This window comes from Myotis daubentonii, chromosome 2 (genome assembly GCF_963259705.1).
Source record: "Myotis daubentonii chromosome 2, mMyoDau2.1, whole genome shotgun sequence".
Lineage (NCBI taxonomy): Eukaryota > Metazoa > Chordata > Mammalia > Chiroptera > Vespertilionidae > Myotis > Myotis daubentonii.
Genome location: NC_081841.1, coordinates 205,951,142 through 205,972,129, shown reverse-complemented (window position 1 = coordinate 205,972,129; position 20,988 = coordinate 205,951,142). Strand labels below are relative to the sequence as shown.

The 20,988-nt window shown below is 35.2% G+C and overlaps 1 protein-coding gene across 1 annotated transcript in view; it reads left to right on the top strand.

Annotated features, from left to right (window-relative positions):
* The window catches only part of TNKS (tankyrase), a 150,221-nt gene that overhangs the window by 64,174 nt on the left and 65,059 nt on the right, over positions 1-20,988 (top strand). Inside the window, exons 4-5 of the mRNA XM_059685511.1 lie at positions 11,314-11,350; positions 12,109-12,184. Coding sequence (XP_059541494.1) covers positions 11,314-11,350; positions 12,109-12,184 — 113 coding nt within the window. The remainder of the gene's footprint in view (positions 1-11,313; positions 11,351-12,108; positions 12,185-20,988) is intronic.

Here is a 20,988-nt window from a genome sequence, read left to right as displayed (position 1 = left end):
ATATACACCTACACACACATGTACATACACAGAGGCCTTGGGTAGTCCGTGACTAGCAGAACTGATCGTGAAGCCAGGCTTGTGATGTCATTATTAAGAAAGTAATAGTTAACTCTATTACTAAAGGATTATGGGTCACTTATATAGCTGTGGAATGGACTTGTAGAGGGACATTGTTTTCTATGGCCTTGTCCATGTCTGTTTAGAAACTGCCATTATCAGTAGGGCCGACTTAAACTTCCTCAATATTAAATATGGTACTAATCCTAGATTAATTTTATTTTTAATTTATCTCAAACTTCATATTTTAAAATACTACTTTTTTGCATATTAATCTTTAGTCAAGTTTCATAAGGATTGCTACATTGAAGGGTCGGTCCATTTCTACAGTAGATAAAAATAGGCCAAAATCTATATGTACTTCATGAAATCATTATATATAAAGTAAATTTAAAGATAAAAACTAACAGAAAGCAAAATATATTAAATATAGTAACAAATTTATATTTTTCACTATGGCTTATTGTTGACACATGGATATACTTGAAGCTGCTACAAGTCAATAGGTCACCAACTAGTATAGTAAAAAATATCAAATATCTGTATGATAGGAAGTTATTACCAATACATAGATCTTTCCTTTTGCATGAGGTTTTCTATCTAATGAGAAAACAGAGGTTTATTCTTTGTAAGGTTCTGTTTCTTTTGGTAGAGAAGAGGGAAAGTTCATCTGCATGATTTTTCTCATTACCTTCCTCTGAGAAGCTTTTACTTTTTCTTGGAAATTACTTAAGCCCTTCTACTTTATCCACTATTTTATGAATGTATACATCCATTTCTATTCTTCACATAGTGTGATTACAATATTCTAGTGACCCAGCAAAATTTTTAGGATAGTAAGATCAAATGACACGCCCCATTTTCATTACATAAAAGCTGTTTTATTATAAAGAGGAATGGAGAAATCTGTTTTCTGAGAGATTCCTTAAATGTTAAGTTTTTTAATTAAAATTCTTTCACTGATGTTAATAAAAATGAAGTTCTATCTCCCTGGTGATTTATAGGAGAAATAATTGTTAGCAAATCAAGTGCTTTAAAGTTTGAAAAGCATTACTGTTATCACCATCATTATTATCTTGTGTTGGATATATTATTGTGTTGTTCCATGCACTGAGAGGTTGCTGACTTGATTCCCAGTCAAGGCACTTGCCCGGGTTAAGGATTCAATCCCCAGTAGTGGGTATGTAGGAGGCAGGTGATGGATGTTTCCCTCTCTCTCCCTCTCCCTTCCGCTATCTCTAAAATCAATAAAAACATTAAAAAAAACCAATATGAAGCAAATAAACGAACTAAATTATATCAGTGTTAAATTATTTAGAATCTACCTAAGGCCATGTTTTTAAAGTAGGTTGGAGGCTTCACTGCTAAAGATTGGTTTGAATATGATAGTTGTTTTATTTAAGGTGAAGTGGGAGGAATTATAGGGAATATAATAAAGCACATTGAATCAAATTGCTCAAAACACTCATGAATCAAATTGCTATTATTTAACTGACGAAGTTTATTGTTTAAGGGTACAAACCACATAAAGGCAAAGATATATTTGACATCAGAGTCTGCTGGATCCAGAGACTCAAACTATATCATGTATCTGACTGTTTCTGTTTCTTTAACCCACCTACCCGATACCTTTTTGTCCCACTTCCTGAGCATTACTCTGCTGCCTTCTCTGTCCCCTTCCCCTCACTCACTCTTACACCTTCTCCCTCCTGCCCTCTTCTTGTTCTTTCTCTTTGCCTTCTCTGTTCTCCATTTTCTGTCAGTGTGTTTTTGATTTCTTAGGTTCTTTTGTGTTGAGCATGGCTATTGGCAGCTCTGGGGATACAACACTAAAGCTCTTATTATTTTTTCTAATGTAAAAAGAAGGCTCTTCATGAAAAGTCTCAAGGAAGAACTCTAAACTGACCAATCACTGGTCTGTGGTTGGACTGTGATTATTGGTCAGGGGTGGAGCAGGACTCTGTGATTGGAAAATCTACCAGAATGACATAACCATAGAAAAGGAGGAGCAATTCCCCCAAACGGGGGACAGAACGCTTCCCAGAAGAAGGATGGAATGGCATTTGGGCAGACAAAAATCGCATGTCCTCTGTGCTTTTTTCCTTAGATTTATATTTTCCCTGGTTCTAACTTAGTACTAATAGCTAGAAATGGACTATTCCTTACATTATAAAAACATGATTTCATAAGAAATTAAATTCCTTTTGCAATGGAAAAGGAGATATGAATGTGGGTCCTCAGAATTTCACCAGATTTTTTCTTCCAGAATACACAAATGTGTTTTTATTGATAAAGAATGTTTTCTCCATTATTGCTAACAACCAAAAAGTAGAGTAGCTGCCTTCTTTAGATGTTCACCACATATTTTTTTAAACAGCTTATTCTCCAAAAAGAAGGTCATGCCAAGTAGAATTCCATATGTTGCTTTACAGCCTATGATTCTAGATGTTAAATTTCACATGCCCTATTGAAGAAAATTCTTTATTCCTACCAGCTTCTAGGGAATACATTAGAAGGCATAGTCATTCTATTTTCCATCTCTAGAGGAGCAGTGTTTGAGAGGCAGCACTTATTGTGGTTAAACATCTCCCATCTGCCATATACTAGCTGTGATCTGCACAATAATGGGTCCCCAGTGATGGCCATACACTAATACCCAGCACCTGTGACTGTTGTCTTATGAGGTGAAAGGAACTTTGCTGGTGTGATTGAGTTAAGGATCTTGCGATGAGGAGATTATTTTAAGTTCTCTGGTAGCCCCAATAAAATCACAAGGGTCCTTATAGAAAGGATGAAAGAGGGTCAGACAGAGAAGAGATGTGATGTGGAAGCAGAGGTCATAGTGATGCAGGGGCCACAAGCCAAGGAATGTGGGCACCCTTTTGAAGCTAGAAAAAGCAAGGAAATGGATTATCTCCCAGAGTGTTCAGAAGAAATACAGCCCTGCTGATCCATTTTAAACCTCTGACCTCTAGAATTGTAAGAGAATAAATTTGTGTTTTAAACCACTAAGTTTCTAGTAATTTGTTACAATAACATAAGGAACCTCATACATTAACTCTGTGACCTTCTATTGCTCAGTTTTCTCATCTGTAAAATGGAAGTAATAATAGAACAGAAGCATTATTTGAGGATTAAATTAGTTCATTCAAGTAAAGTGCCTGTCAAATAAGATTTTTATATATAATTTTATATGTGAATTAAATTTGGAGAGCAGTGGTTGGATCTCAGGAAGAGTAGATAGTAAAGAACACATCATGTGTAACTTAAGTCCAAATTTATTATAATTAACAAGTATACAGCTGTATCCTGAAAGTCACATATATAACCATGGATCTGGAAAGGACCTTAGATTTAGAGGTTACTAATCTACTCCATTACCCCATAAGGATTCTATGCTATATTCCAACCTGGCATTTCTGTGCTATAGCCCTACAAGCTCTCTGCCATAATTAGTTCTTTGTGGAATAACTTAAATGGTTAGAAATATTTCTCCCATTTGTTAAGCCAAATACAGTACATGTCACTTCTTTTTGGAACTACATTGTATATGGCTAAGCATTTTTCTTTTTTAGAGTTCCTCTGAAATACTGACAATAGAAGTTAGAACCCTTCCTATAATTATAACCTTCTCTTACCACCTTAGTCTTTTATACTGGAGACTAAATAACCCCATTCGCTTTTTTATTCTGCTGATACGACATAAGTTTCCTTTTACCTTTTTGTAAATTTGTCACATCGATTCACTGAGCTTCCTGTCAAACCAGCTTCAGAGTAGTTTAATCTGGGCTAGTCTTACTTAAATTAATTTTTAATCTTGATTTATATATTTGAACAGTTGACATTTTTTTTATCTCTAATTGCAGGACATTATATCTGATCCTCATTTTTTTATGTTCTTCTTTTAATACTCATCATCAATTGTCATCATTTTGCATCCTAAGATCAAGACTGATTTTGTTCTTTCATGGATAGCCAGCTGCTCCTTTTCCTCAAACTTCCATTTCTTTTAAGTTAGCAAGAAAAACGATGAATTTACCAAGTCTTTTGGTCCCGTGCCCAGGACTTCAGAGGCACTAGACATGGTATTTCTTTGGGTAAAGTTGTTCATTTCTACAAAATTCAGTAAAAGTGATTAGTGGTGTGCTTGACACATTATCCAAGCATATTCTCAGTCACTTCCTGGCATATGCATTTGAGTGAGTAGTCTTATAGAAAGCTTGTGCTGCCTCTATAAATCATCATTAATCATCACTGTTCCTTAATACCCGTGAATTCTCATCATTAGTGCATGTATCTTTAAGAACCTAGATTACCTACTGAGAAGAGCCTCATTTCGGCATTATTCTGATCATTAATGCTCAGTATTCTTAAGTTTTACTCACTCCTGAGTCTCTAGCCTTCTCAGTGTCTACCTCATAAACTTTATTACTGGATTCTTTTCCCTTCCTAACCTCATTCCTGCCTTTATTTTACTACTCTCCTTCTCTCTGACTTTTTCCTTTTTCCCTCTTCCCTTCCCTTTCCTTCTCTCTCCCATCATCACTCTATCCTACCAAATAACTGTCCAGAAGTTGTGCTCTGGATCTCATACTAAATTCCTTATATCTTGGAGCGCCCTTCTTATCTCACTCAGAGAATTTGCTCCCACTTTAGTGACAGTGTTTGCTAAGTTTTGTAACCTTTCAGCACATGATAGTTTTATATGTGTGCTGTCCCCCAATATACTGATAGGCACACTTTGCCAAATGTCTCATTGGTTAACAGCGTCCTGGAGGAACATGCCTCTTGGCTTTTAATATCCAACTTTAGAGAATGTATATATCTTAAAAGTTTTTCAGCCAGTGTGTATTTATATTTATGTTCCAAATTTTAATACTTACATTTTAACAGAAAAATGAATTTCAGCAAAAAGTCGAGTCACATTTCAAATACAGTTAACAGAATATCAGAAACAGGTATAAATCATTTGAAACCCTGATAAGTGTTTATAAATGGGATATGTATCTTAGATGTTATTGGGGCTAAGCAAAGTCATGTCATTGCATACCAAGAAATTGGTTGCTAATAATCATATATTGATTACATTTTTTTTCAGAGTTTTGTTAAGTTTGAATGTTATGTTGTGTTTTTTAAATGTTTTAGGATATTGGTTTAGATTTTTATATTGGCGTGTAATATAATTTTTATTATTTAAATATTGTGGCACAGGATAGTATAATTATATTGGGGGGGGTGTCTTTTTTTTTCTTTGAAAAAATGATTTTCAGCTGTCCTTCAGGGAGTGAGACACATCTCCATTTTCCTAATGAATTGGAAAATTCTTCTTAAATAATAATCTTCCTGGTTTATGTCTACTTCCATACTTAGGTGAACTTTTTTTTTTAAATTTACCAACACAATAGATAATAGTGCCGTTTAGATAAAATTGCTTAATGCTTACCCTATAATTCCAGGTACTACTTTCTATAATAGTTTAGTAGAGATTTTTCCCAAGATAATTTTGTTTTCCCTTAAATTCTGTTCAGGCATCATTAAAATTGTCTTAGAAAAAGATCTGAGCAGTATTGAGAATCAAATACAAGGTAAGAGTTTTAGATCTGAAACTTTAGAGGTCATTTAACCCTCCACCTCATTTTTCCAAATGACAATAAAATGGAGGCTTCCAGGAAGCTAAAGTGACTCTCCCCGAGGTCACACCAGGAAATTGATGGCAGAGCTAGCACACACTCCAGATCTTTTATCACACAGTCCAGTGTTCCCCCTGTATTTTATACTGATGAATAAGTTGTTTGGTATTCAGTTAGGGGGGGAAAGTTTATAGAGTTTTGGCAGTAACAATTTTAAGAGTAATAGTATATGAAAAGTAGTTTATTAGAGTAAAAGATGACTTCTTAAATTGTCATAAACACACTGTGGAGTAGCATGGTCCAAAAAAAGTTTCAACCGTCTGTCTGACATTCTGTCTGTCCAGTGTGGTGGGCACTAGCCACCTGTGCCTATTGAAAAACCTGAAATGTGGTTAGTGCAGCCGAGGAACAGAATTTGTCTTTTTAAAATATTTTTTTATGATTCACTTAAAAGTAAGTAGCCATGTGAGAGTAGTGGATACTGTATTAGACAGCATACTTTGTTATGATAACATTATAGCACAGGTTATGTTTAATGTTACCTAATACTGGCTATTTAAAAAGGTCAAAGTTGTAGGAGGCAAGAGAAGGAAAGGATCTCCACCAGGAAAATACTCTGCTCAAGCGTAGATTTTGAAAGCCCCAAATTATTCTATGTTTAGAATGACTGTTGAGTGTTTAGTCTGATCATAATTCTAGACTTTGAAGCAAGTAGCAAAATGAATGAGAAGAGTGACAGGATGCAGAAGTAAGTAAAAAGCATTGAGAATGCTGATAACTGTAATTTTCCCCCTATTGTCCTGAAAATATTCATGAAAGATTATAGGGAGAAAAAAATAATTCAATAATTCTTAGAGTCATCGTTTATATATAGTAGGATATCAGTTAATCTGAAATTGATTTTGGTGGAAGACATAGCTTCAACTTCTTGAGATTAGATTATCCCCTGGTGCTTTAGTGAAATTCCTTCTATCACTACATAGCTGGTTCCAAATTTTCAAACTATTAGTGAAAACATGGAATATATCGCCTAAATTAATATTTTATTTTATATATAGGCTGTCAGTTTAGTTACAAGAATCAATTCAACTCTTATATTTGTCAGTATCTTGATGAAAAAATATTTGTATGAAAATTATAAACTCATGGTACTACTTAATACTTGGCAACATAAAGTCCTTGATAACAGGTTTTGTTTTATAATATTCTTCTATTTTTCAGTTACAGCTGATGACAATATTGTATTAGTTTACAACCCAGTGTTTAGATGTTTATATAACTTACAAAGTGATCACCCCAATCAATCTATCTGAATGTAGTTATAATATTATTGACTATATTCCCTATGCTATACTTTACATCCCCATGACTGTTTTGTAACTACCACTTTGTACTTCTTAATCCTTTCACCTTTTTCACCCATTCCCTCCCCCCCCCCCGCCCCCCAACTCTCTTCCCATCTGGCAACTGTCAAAATGTTCTCTGTATCTATGAATCTGTTTCTTGATTGAAGTCTATACATAGCTCTTCCCTTGAGATACCTAAAGCATGAGGAATTAAAGCATGTTATGGGGAATGCAAAATGCATTGATCATTTGAATAGTCTCGGGATGGATTTTCTTCATTCTTAGTCCCTTGGCCCAAAATATTAACTAAAATAACTTTTCTTCTTTTGCCCATGTTTACAAGCTCATATGAAAGCTCCAATGCTTTAATATAGTTTTGATGAAAATATTTGGCTTATATTATATAAATATGTTTTATCTGTTTAAAACTAGTTATTGGGATTGCTTTTTAAAATTGTTTTGCTGTTACTGTTTTGTTACTCTTTTGTTTACATTGCTTCTTTGAGAGCTCAGATTTGTTTCATTTTTACTCATATATTAGCCATGTTCAGGGCCTAACAGATAGTGAATAACACTCATGAAACCTTAGACAGTTCACTTAACTGCCTTAGTGTCAGTTTCATTAACTGTAAATGAATCTGTTGCAGATGGTCTCTTAGGGGAGTGACTGAAATTGGGGGTGAGGTGACAGGAGAAAGGTGACTTTCAAACTACACCCCCCTCATGCCATATAACAAGAGATGTTACTGATAGGCATGTATTATGCATGGTTTCAAAGTAGAGAAAAGAAAGGTCATAATTCTTTTTAGTTCCTTACTGCTTTAAGAACTTGTGATTTCATGATCATAATCTTTCCGTGCTCTTCCATCTCAGCAAAGCCAAATGAACTCATTTTTACAAAATCAAGTCTACTTTGACCCTGTCAGTTGCTGAAAAAAGGGTCAGAAGCCCCTTAAAATGTTAAAATTGAGATGTCAATAATCATGACTTCTATTTATTGATGTAGGTTTTCTTCATTTTTATTCAAAAAGTAATTTGTCTTCTAACTACTTCAGAGAAATACAAGGGGAGTTTTATTTTTAATCTTTATGTTTTAGCCTTTATTTTCAACCTTCTTTCTGATAACATACCTCTTTAACACATTAACTTATATCCCTCTGTGTGTGTGTGTGTGTGTGTGTGTGTTTGCGCGCGCACGCGCTTATCTTTACGTGTATCCTATCATTAGTTTACTAATAATAAAAATTCAGACTTTGGAAAATAAACTTTTTGCTTGCTTATTTTTTTATCCCACTTACTTTATTCTAATCAAAGAAAAATATTTTAAGCCATCCATTTTCTCCATTCCTGGCTGCTATTATCTTGATTATAATTGTCTAGTTTTGTTTCCGACTGATCTATTGCTAGCCTTTATCTGAATGTTATTAAAGAATATAAATGCTCCATAGAGCACCATAGTCTCAGCCAGAATATTTTCAGATTCTCAGCTAAAATGGAACAGAACCTGTGGTTTGTTAAATAAGTAGTTTAGATTTGTTGTCAGAGTGCGTAAAGACCTCCTGTATTCATTATGTTGGTTGTAGCTGCGATGTAGCATTTGAAAAATAGCTTAGACTGTTTATGGATTGTAGTCCTTGGGCACCAGATAGTGGATGTTGGAATGTATTGCAGCAAAGCTGATTAAAGTACTAGGCTCCCTAACAGTAAGAGTAGAAAGCCATTTGTAACACCTATGTCTGACTCTGTCAGATATATGTAAATGTTTTCTTTTGAACACTTTGGTTTATTATCAGCTTATCTATGAGGGAATAACATTTTTGCAAAAATGTGCCTTTTGGAGAAAACTGTAGGTAGACTGATTTTTAGCTTTGAAGATCCCAAATACTTTGCAGTTTTACTACCTAGCTTATTGGAGTCACATTTTACTATGACATAGATTTCAATAGTAGCTACTTTCAGTCCCCAATTTTAATGTTTTTACTGTATATAAGGGAATTTATACTTACTCAAAAATATAAACTATGTCAAAATTCATTGTCCTACTCTGTCCACCTCCTCTTTGCTTTGGGCCACTTTTCTTCCCAACTAAAGTTCACTGGAGTAGAGCATAGAAATAGTTTACATAATCACGAAACTTGCAGATCTTTAAATATACTTGTACTCCCTTTGTTAAAATACTTTAATATTTCCTCATTGTTTTCAAAATAATGTTCAGAGTTCTTAGAGGGTCATTCATGATCTTTCTAATTCTTCTCTGCCTCATTCTTACCCATTCCCCTGCAAGTCCTTTGTTTCAGGCTTGCAGAGCTACCATTTTCCTTCTCCCTCAGCCTTCTTTACCTGAGGATCACCTGTCTTCCTTCAAAACTCTGTGCAAGTTTCCCATCTTCCAAGAAATCTTCCTTGAACTATAATTACCTGCCTTTTATTAATTCCCACTTAGACTAGTCTTTACACTCTGTATAGAACTTCATATGATTCTTTTTATACTCTACTGTAATCATTTGTTTACTCGTCTGTCTCATTTGATAGACTAATAATTCCTTGACTACAGAGATGATAGTGTCTCTCTTGGTTTTGAATCTGGCTGGCATATAGGCCTTTCAAATAAATGTTCATTGACTGAAAGACTTCTATAGATAATTCCATAATGTGATTTTCTTTGCTCTTGATATTTAAGATATTTGAGGTTATGATTAACTCACCAACTTCCATATTGCCAACTAAAATGTTTAGTAAAGATAGGTGTTTGGTTTTGGGAAGTCAACAGCTTTATTGGCGAGGGATATAATAATACAAATCTTAAACTGTGAATCAATTAAAGAATCTGGAGTGCAAAATATGGGAAATAGGAAAGGTCAACTCTTATTAGGAATCATGCATTCTAGCTTATCTATGTTTATTGTTGAACCTATGATTTTATTGGTATATAAAATTTCCTTAGGGAAGAATAGATTTTTTAAAAATGATTTCCTTATTAGAAAATAACTTTTCACAGTTCTTAGATTTTAATGTAATCTTAATTTGAGAAGCAAGACTGAGTCTAAACTAAAAGAATATTTACCAATGATGGATTATAGAACGTAAACATGTGCTTGGTGGTCCCGAAGTGTCTTTATAGTGTTTGCATCAATAGTCTGCATTCTGTAGCAAAACAGAAACAAAATGCAAAGAAATCTATATTTACAGTAAGATTATAAAAATAATTTAAGCTTATTTCTTCATAGCATTAAACATAAGTATTTCTTCAGTGATATAGCAAACTGAGTCCATGTATTATTAAAGCTGAATCATAGTCCTGGCTATTCTTTTTCTCTATTGAATGAACAGACGCTATATTATTAAAATTTCTTATTGTTTAATTAAGCTTTCAAAAGAAACGTGTTTGTTAAATCTTGAATGCCCTAGGAAGTTTGTATTTAAGGTCTTAAATTATATACCTATTTTTAGTCTGTGATATATTAAAAAATAGAATGAAAAAAATGTATTCACATCTCAATAGTTAGATATCTGCTCATTCACAGAGACCCCAGACTGCTCTTTAAAAATATTTTTAAGGTTTATTGTTTGTTACAACTTGGTACTGGATTTGTATAAAGTATAAAGATTATAGCATGTTAGAAAATTATTGTCATTTAGAAATGTATTCACTGTTTTGGTTTTTGGAGCTCTGCCTCCAAGAGGTTCATAGCATTTGGTACATAGTTCATGTATTTCTAGTCTACAGACCTACTCTATCCAGGCAAAGGCTTCAAGGTTCTGATTTTTTTTCTGCTGCTATAAAACTCAGCAATGGCAATTATTGTGTGTGTTTTAACTTTCCATGTCTTTACCAAAAAACCGAATTTTTTAAAGACAAGTAATGTGTACCTTTAAAGAGCCACATTATTTTGCTTTTGTCTCAGAATGTATTATGCTTCACAAGTATACTGTGACAGGCTGAATAGAAAAGGGGGGGAAGGGCGTATTGTCTTCAGCTGGCATGCTGTTATCAGAGGGAATGTGTTTCTGGACATGAGATTTAGCATTCATTGGTTGTCTGAAGAAAGCTACTTCATCTGAGGATTGGACAAGAAGCTGCGTCAATTTGCTGCCCGTCTCCAAGGCACTGGTGATGCTGCCTTCACAAGCTGGCTAACGTCACGGCTCCATCACCCAGCGGGGTGTGGACTATCTTTTTCTGTTCTTCTCTATTTAATTCTCTATTTGCTGCCTACTGCATTTCTTAATCTGTCTTCTGCCAAATGCTAACAGCATGATATTTTGTAATCATCTAGGTGAATACAAGAAAGACGAACTCCTAGAAGCTGCTAGGTAAGTGATTCCATTCATTTTAAGTGAGTATAATGCATTTAAGGGAGAATAGGGGGTGGGCAGGTGGAGGACTATAAAAATTATAACATGGTATTGTCTTGCTTGATTTTATGCAATAATGCAGATAAGACCTTATAGTAAATCTTTGTGTATTTTACTTTACATGATTAGGTGTATTAAATGAGGCAGTCTCTCAGTCTGGTGATGATTATAAGGTTAATTGTATTTGGAACATATCTAAGGTACCTGCAAACCTTAGTTGTCCGGCTTTTCCAATGATATTCTCAGAGTATTTAAATATCTATACCTTCATTTTTCTTTAAAATTTTTTCTAATTTTCAAAAGCTTGAATGAGGGACATAAAGTAAATGTTAAAATTCTCGTTCATTTTCTTTTGTTCTTGTTCATTTATAATTTAATTGATTAGCTTTTTACTGCATTTTGTATATATTTTAACTCCTGTGTTTTAGATCACTTATCAGAATAAAGTTTGCTTGTAATTAGGAAGGTGACTTTCTGCAGACAAATAAAACATAAAAATGTAGAAAGCTAGATCTTCCAAGCTGTACCACTACATGGTGATTAACAGGAATTAATTAGGAATATATTAATTGAATTGAATATAGCAAAAGAGAGTCATTTAAAACCATATAAAAGAAATTGAAGCAAACCCATACTATTTTCCTTCTTGTGAAAAATATCTATAAATATACATAAGAAGCTCTATAATTTTAAAAGAATAACATACCTTTTTATAGGAGCGGTAATGAAGAAAAACTAATGGCTTTACTGACTCCTCTCAATGTGAATTGCCATGCAAGTGATGGACGAAAGGTAAGTTATTTAAAATATTATCTTCCCCTTTAGTAATTTCTTTTTGCTTTACAGTTAAAATGTTTGAAGTTGGCATATATATGTATGCATATATAGCCGTATTTCCTGGCATCTTTTCACTGTAACATAAAATGCTGCTGTATCTGTTATTGGCAGTTGTGACATATTCATTGAGCTGGTGAAGCATGGATCTTAAGCCTGTCTCTTTAAATGTCAGACACTGAAAGTTGTTTGTTAAATGGAACTGCAGTTTTGTAGGTGATTAAAATTATAATAACATATTATTTTCTGTGTATGATCATGGAAACTGGAAATATCTGTTTATGTCCTATTTACCCATTTTTGTTAGGATATATGCATTTTTTATTTATTTGGCAGAAGAAGATTTGTTTACTAGATACCAATACTTTTTCAATTTAAAGCTGAGAAAATGTTGCTAATGATTTTCTTTAGATCTCTGTGACAGCCCTGCTTTTTGTTTATTTTTTTTTTATTGGCTAAGTTTTTAACATGGTATATTGACACTATAAAGTCTTTCTTTAAATGGCGTTAATTTTTTAATTTTAAAAGATTGCTTTTATGTTTTAAAAACCTAAAATATATTTAACATTTACACTGCAAATATTGAGGGAAATCATCTTGTGCCTAAAACTTAAAGAATTAATTCCTTTGAGATTATTTATTTTGAAATATGCTATGAAAACTATGAGGATGGATGGTGTACCTTAGAAATAATACATATTTTGCCTTTAAAAATTATTTTTCTGAGTGATGATTTTATAGATTAGAATTATTCAGTTTTCCTTGACTGCTTCCACACTTTTTTTCCATTCTAAAGAAATCCATAGAATAGTGGCACGGATTGAATCCTCGGGATATGTGTTGTTTGTTATTGTAGACGGCTTGTATATTATTTCACATGGCCTAATGAGTGTTCCACTTCTCTGGATAATTTGAGGAGAGACTTCTACTTTCATGTAAGATTAAATTATGTATATATAAAACTCTAAACTAGCAGAGATTTACTAAGTACTACTAATAGTGGAGATTTTAAACATGTTAACTGCTTATTTCCCCTTAAATTTTGAGGTTGCTTTGAGGATTTTAACATTCTTGAGTTACTTTAAAGCTCCAAATTTTGTTTGGATCCTCTCAGTAGATAACGTGACTTTTATCACAGTGCAGGACAGAGCATTTTTATCAATGGTAAGTGCAGCAATATCTTTAGACAGAGCTCTTTATAGAACCCAGCATACTTCAGTTTTCCATAGCCATTTTAATATTGCAGAATTTATGTGCGATTACTACGGCAGGAGTTGATTTCCATCCCAGCCTTACTCTTCCATCTTTACCCTTATACCTTGACAGCCCATTTTGAGCTCAGCAATCCTAATAATTAAGGAGCATGAACACTAATAATTGACAAATTACTTCTTCTCCCTGCCTCACCCCCTACACAAATATATATAGAGCTCCTTTATCTTTCCTTCTTATCAAAAGAGGATATACTTCCCTCATTCCTTTTAGCTAAAACCAAATTCCTATGGCTCCTTTTCTGAATTACTCAATGGCTTTTACCAGAGTTATTGAATTGTAGTTATTCATACATGACTTTTTCTTCCACTGGTATATTAGCTCTCTTTTGTATTTTGCATCGGACCAAGCCAGGCACTTTGCATGTAGCAAGACCTTAAGATATGAATATGTTCCCTGATGAGCAGTTTTATTCTCTGAGTGAAAAAAGTCATCCGTTCTCTTTATCATTTAGATAATTAACTCAGAAATATGTGAATAGGGATTTTATATTTTCTATTATATATTATTACTAGTATTATTTTATTTATTTTGAGTAATTGTACTATAGAGGGTGACATGTATTTTAATGTTTAGAACATTTTAAAGAACATGTCGCAAATATTCTACTGAATGATTCATAACATAAATAATGCAATAATTTTTCAAAATGTACTCTTTTTAGATTACCAATTTCCCAAATTAGAAAGTATTAAACAAGCATTTATTAGGTTTTAGTGCATTTCTGCACATAACAAAAATCATTTAAAATTTTCCATTGATATGCAAAATGCAAATAAAATTTCATAATTAAAATTGAATAATGTTTATGTTTAAATATTACCCTTGTTTATGGCACAAAGTAGTTCTTACTAAATATGCCAGTTGCAGCAAAGCCACAAAGCAGTAAATATTCTGGGTGCTAATGGAGATTGGGATAAGTTCCCTTAGTTATGACATTATCTTTTGTTTTCTCGTTAGTGATGTCAATAAAAATGTGTAAGCAAATCTACCTATTAAATTACAAGTCTGATTTATATATTTAATATTTTTTCAATCCATTTGCATGTATTTATCTGGAATTAGGAACTCAGGTTTTATATGAAGAAGATAAATGCACTATACACATATAGTAAGTTAGTCAGATATATAGCTTTATTTCTTGAATTTACATTTTAGAACACAGTGCAGAATCAGATTCATTTTTAGAGGGTTTCTAAATAACTATATTAATGCTTAACTGAGTCCCTGACTCTCTCTGTTTTTACTATGATTCCTGGTTTACACATTTAAAAGCCCATGGAAATGTCAATTTTGTAATGTTTTTAGAAAAGAATTGTTCCTTATACATTAACTAGTAGGTGGAGAATTTGCCTAGATATGTGTGGGGGTTTTAGACTTCAGCATTCCTTTCTAATGTAATGCGTGGGATTATACAATGACAGCGTAAATTTTAAATAGTCTCCTAATTCTATTCTGTGACTTCATGATTATCTAATTAGTTAATATGTGAATGTTAATATTTTTATTTCCCATACACATTTGTTTTTCTAACCTATAGAATTCTGAAAATAGTAAAGTATCATTAAGATTTTAAGTAATTTATATTTTTATATTATCTTTTCTTTTACATGTAAATCAAGTGGAACTTGACTACTTTAGAAATTTGCAGTTGTTTATTTTTCCCTAAAGAGCAAAGGCAGATTTTTTTTTTTTTTTTAAAACTTTGTTCTGCAATGATACTTTTATAGAATTATATACATGTTTTAATGATGGTCACTTTAGACACATGGGGGCACAGATAAAATTTATTCTTTTTGTGTCTTTTGTCCAGAATGATTAGGTACAACATTCCACAATTGTTTTAAATTGCAGTGAAATACAACCAGATCCTTAAGACAGATTGTATTTTCAAACTTAAATTTGTTTTCATTTAATCTTCCTTTACAGTATTTTCTCTCAGATGTTTTTTGTTTATTTGTTTTTGAATATATTTTTATTGATTTCAGAAAGGAAGGGAGAGGGGGAGAAACATCGATAATAAGAGAGAATCATTGACCAGCTGCCTCCTTCATGCCTCCTGCATACCGGAAACCCAGGCATGTGCCCTGACCAGGACTCAAACCGTTACCTCCCGGTGCATAGGTTGATGGTCAATCACCAAGCCACACTGGCTCTGCTCTATCAGATGTTTTATTAGCAGTTATACAGATGTTCTGGCCTTGATTGATATGTAAATTTAAGGATGTGGTGGTCTCTTGTTAATATTTGAATACATCTCAAATTATCTTAACATTGAACCTTCTTCAGAATTCATTTAGGTCCCTCTCTTGTTATTTTCCTTTCCTGGCTGCCTTTATCCTCTTTCAGAATAAATATTCTAAATTTATCAGAATTATAACAGTGAGGAGGTTGGAGTTGGGCATTACTGTACATACTCCTAAATAGGAGTACTATGTATCTTTGCAATGCCTCCTGTTGCTATGATTGTATGTCAATAAATATTGAATGTAACTGACATTTGGTTGGAACTTTATTTTTATAAAGTATTAAATGTAATTTCTGGTATTTCAGATTTTTTTCTGCTCTTTTCACTCATTTAACCAACATTCAGTACTTACATATGTAGGTTACTCAATAAAGTGTCATGGGAGATAAAAATGTGTTTAGTGGTATTGGTTTACAGGGAGTTTAAAAATTGATAGAATGATTAAGACATTATCCAATACGTTGAAGCTAACACACTAAAAAATGTATGATTCCTTTTGCCTGTAATACAATTATAAAGTGTAGATTTAAGGTGGGGTTTGTTTTCTGGCCCTTTTATTTTCAAAGCATTAGTATTTAGACATGTATGCTCTTCTGTAAGAAACCACAAATTTAGATTAACAGGCAATTGGAAGAACATGATTTAAATTCAGAAAGATTAACTGAAGAGTTTTTTTTAAATGTCATATTTCTACTGTGTAAATCTTTGCTTCCATAAAATAGTTAATAATTTATAAGACTGTGGAAACAGAAAAAAGTAAAGTGTTTAAACACTTTTTAAAATATAGATCAATTAGAAATAAAGTAAAATTTAGTACCATCCCTTGAAGGCATCATAAAAAATTGTGTGATGTAATTAAAAGAGCAAATAGGCTCTGAGGTCAGACAGATTGGGTTCTATTCTCTGCTCTTTTATTTTCTAAGTATGTGACTGTGCCTGTACAGTTTTCAGTATATTCATTCATATGGGAATAATCATCCCATTCCACAAAGCATTTGAGAGGATTAAGTAAAATAATGTGATTATTGTATACAATTTGTAGCACATGGTAGAACCTCAGTAAATTAGTTTCCTACTCCCTTGATACATTTTTGAAGCTTTTGAACATATTTATAATGGACACCTACATACTTTTGAGTACTCTAGTGTTCCCCACTTAAACTGTCTTTATTATCTAAGCTCAGTCCCAGGTAGCATTTGGATAAAATGAGGTTAGCAGGTAATTTACAAAGCATATAATTGAATTAATTATTTTGGAGCTTGGCCATTGTCCCCTTACCACCCAACATCTCATTGAATTAATAAATTTGTTTAAATTAGCAGCTTATAAATTCAGAAATATGTTCTTGAGCTATATATTTTTTAATAAGAACATACTTACTAAAATTAATATCTGGCTGAAAATAATGCTTCGGTATCCATTTAAATTCCAAAGCACATCCATGAAGCACAAAGAACATATGGGATTAGGTAACTTTTTGTATTTATATTTAAACTTAGGTTTATATACATTTGTCATATTGTAATACAGTATTATTGGTTAACAGCTCTCTCCTTCAGTGTAAATCTTCCTTGAATGTCATGTTTGACCAGCATTTTAACAGTCTTTCTATGATAGATTGTTATTTTGAAGACCCCTCAATGAATTGCACCTCTCATTATTTATGCCCTTATCTAGTCCTCTCCTACACAGACTCTGACTAAGCTCAGGGCTGCTTTGACAAATAAAATAAAGCAGAAGTGTTCCTATGCCATTTCCAGGACTAGCCCCTGAATTGGTGTGGCGGCTGCCAGTTTCTTGCTTTTGGAATGCTCTATCTTGGAACCCAGCTGCCATGCCATGAGGCAGCCCAAGCAGCTATGTGGAGAAGTCCATATGGAGAACTAAGGCCTCTAACCAGAGACCCACCTGAGCTCAGTTAGGCTTCTCAGTGAACCTAACCAGCCAGGGGTCCCAGACATCCTGGCCTCTGCTTGAACACCTAGTCCAGCCTCCAGGTGACATAAGCCATCCTAGCACCCTAGGGTAATACTGCCCAGGTAATTTGGAAGGTGGTTTGTTATCTAATAATAGATAACTAAATTACCTCTAGTCTGAGAAAATGTAATTCAATCAATGCTTATTATCTGTTGCATCATTTCTCAGGTGGGTTACTGAAAGTGGTTCTTTCATAGCTCCTTGGGAAAATAGTGAAGATCTATACTAATAAAAGGGTAATATGCTAATTAGATCAGATAGACTGGACGTCTTCTGGACTTCATTCCAGACGTCCTTCCAGACAAAACCATGGTGGCAGAGGCTGAGGCAGAGATGGTTTGGGGTGATCAGGCAGGCAGTGGAGCGGTTAGGGGCTATCAGGCCAGCAGGGGAGCAAGTTAGGGGAGATCAGGCCGGCAGTTAGAGGTGGTTAGGGGCAATCAGCCCGGCAGGCAGAGGCAGTTAGGGGCGATCAGGCAGGCAGGCAGAGAGGTTAGGGGCGATCAGACAGGCATACAGGCAAGCGGTTAGGAGCCAGCAGTCCTAGATTGCGAGAGGGATATCCGACTGCCGGTTTAGTGGGATCAGGCTTAAACTGGCAGTCGGACATCCCCCAAGAGGTCCCTGAATGGAGAGGGTGCAGGCCAGCTGAGGGACCCCCCCCCCTCCCTCAGTGCATGAATTTCATGCACCGGGGATCTAGTTTCAAAATAAGGCCCCAAACATTATTTTAGATATGTCCAATTGCATCTTTTGGGATTGTGGTGTTATGGGAAAAAGCAGGAGCTTGAAAGTTAAAGACCATTTTGAGTTAATATTGTTATTAGCTATGTGATCATGGCAAATTTTATTTTATCTCTGAGTTCTGAATTTTTTTTAGTCTAAAAAATAACAGTTTGGGCCACATTAGCTCTAAGATACCTTTCAACTCTTAACATTTTAAGATTATAATGCATTTTATAATTTACTAGAGGCCCAGTGCATGAAAATTCATGCACTGGAGGGGGCTTTCCTCAGCCTAGCCTGCTCCCTCTCATAATCCGGGATCCCTCAGGGGTGGGAGGCGACCCAGTGATCAGGGGAAGGCAACGCCCCATCACACCTCTGCTGCTGCCACTGCTGGCAGCGCAAGCCTCGGCTGGCCTTGGTTACCTGAGCCTCAGGCGGCCCTGGGCGGCTAGGCAGCCGCCATCCGAGGCTTGCCTGTGCCTCTGGATGGTCCTGGGCAGCTGCCACCCTGGCAGGGCTGAGGGGACTGGGCACCACCATCTTTGAGGGCGCAGCAATTAGCATATTCCCTCCTTATTGGCTGTGGGTGCCGCCATCTTTGTGACGGTGTGAGAGTCAATTAGCATATTCCCACTTTATTAGATAGGATTAGAGGCCCGGTGCACAAATTTGTGCACCAGTGGGGTCCCTGGGCCTAGCCTGCGGGATCAGGCCGAAATCAGCTCTCAAACATCCCCTGAAGGGTCCCAGATTACAAAAGGGCGCAGGCCAGGCCGAGGGACCCCACCAGTGCACGATCGGGGCTGGGGAGGGACATGGGAGATTGGCCAGCCGGGGAGGGACCGTGGGAGTGCTCCATGGCATGTCCGGCCCATCTCGCTCAGTCCCAATCAGCTGGCCCAGCAGCAAGCTAACCTACCGGTCAGAGCATCTGCCCCCTAACGTGATCAGTGCACATCATATAGCGACTGGTTGATTGATCGACTATCTGCCCCCTGGTGGTCAGTGCATGTCATAGCAAGTGGTTGAGTGGCCTTAGCATATCATTAGCATATTACGCTTTGATTGGTTGAATGGATGACTGGACACTTAGCATATTAGGCTTTTATTATATAGGTTGTTTTTTTTTTATCAGTAAGTAGTAATTACCATAATATACAATTGGAATATTTAAGAGCCCATAGAGTCACACTAGTAAAAGTCTCCTGGTATCTCTAATAAAGTTTATATGGAACCTTTTTCTCCTTTAAGAAAGTGTGGGCACATGCCTGGCTCCCTATGGCCTTTAGTGGCCTATAGCATCGTCCTCTGTTCTTGCCAAATCTTGGTAGCTAAAAGGTCATACCATATTCTAATTTTCAACTTTCATAGACCATACTTCAGATGTTACTTGGGATTACAAGAAGGTCAAAATGCAGTAACTCTGCATTAGGGAACTCTTCAAGTGCTTTAGGTTTAATTATATATCTAATCACTTCACATCTTTAAGGAATCTTGCTGAGTGGTGCATGTCTTACTATATTGCAGAAATCCCTTGGAGCAAGTTTTCTTGCCTACTTATGTTGGGATGTATTGTATAAAATCTTTATGCTTATGTATATTCATTTTATAACAATAAGGCCTTGAAAATGTCTTTTTTTTATTTTTCATTAGGGAATCACTTCTACGAAAACAGTCTCTATTTTGTCAAGCATGACATTTCTGCTAGTGAGGGTAATTAGTACCTATGCCAACTGTGCTCTCTTTGAGAAAAGAATTTCTAGTAGAAAGAGACCATAGTGTTAAAAAGTAGGTGGGAAAACTTAGGAGTTCATTTTAGTTCTGCTTAGCCACCCTCCTCCTAACTGTGGTTTCTCCTATACTCATAACCAAAGAGTACAAGTTTCTTGCATTCTGAGTTTATAGTTGAGGTATAGAAAATAACTACGTCATTTTGCTGTGTGTGTGATTCGTTGTTAAATTTGACTTAGAGGCCAAATTACAAAACTGACACTTTTGAATCTCTTTTTAAAATTGTAACAATCTACTGTTCAAGGTACTTTTTTTGTCTCTACAAGTGAAATCTTAATAGGGTAGGGTAGATTATAACTGCAGCAGTAGCTTGAAAAATATTCATGTGGTCGAGTGGCAAGGGAATAGGAGGATCAGGAAGAAACACACTAAGTGGCCTCAGTGGCATTGCTGCTGTCCTAGTGCTTCAGGTGAGTGGGAATGGGTGCTGGGTGATTTTATATATATATATCTCCTATCTAATAATAGAAAAACATGGTAATTAACCGTACCTCCAACACGCTTCCCATGGGCTATTCAGGGCGATATGCAAATTAACTGCCAACCAAGATGGCGGCCGGCAGCCAGGAAGCTGAAGCGAACAGGAGGCTTGCTTGCTCCAGTGATGGAGGAAGCCAAGGTTCCCCGCCTACCACTGCCGGCCTCTGAGCTACACTCTAAGAAATAATGTTGCAATTATAGAAGCTAAACAAACCCCAGAAACCTGCTTTCAGCCAGCCGGCCTCGGAGCTGGAGCTGCAACAG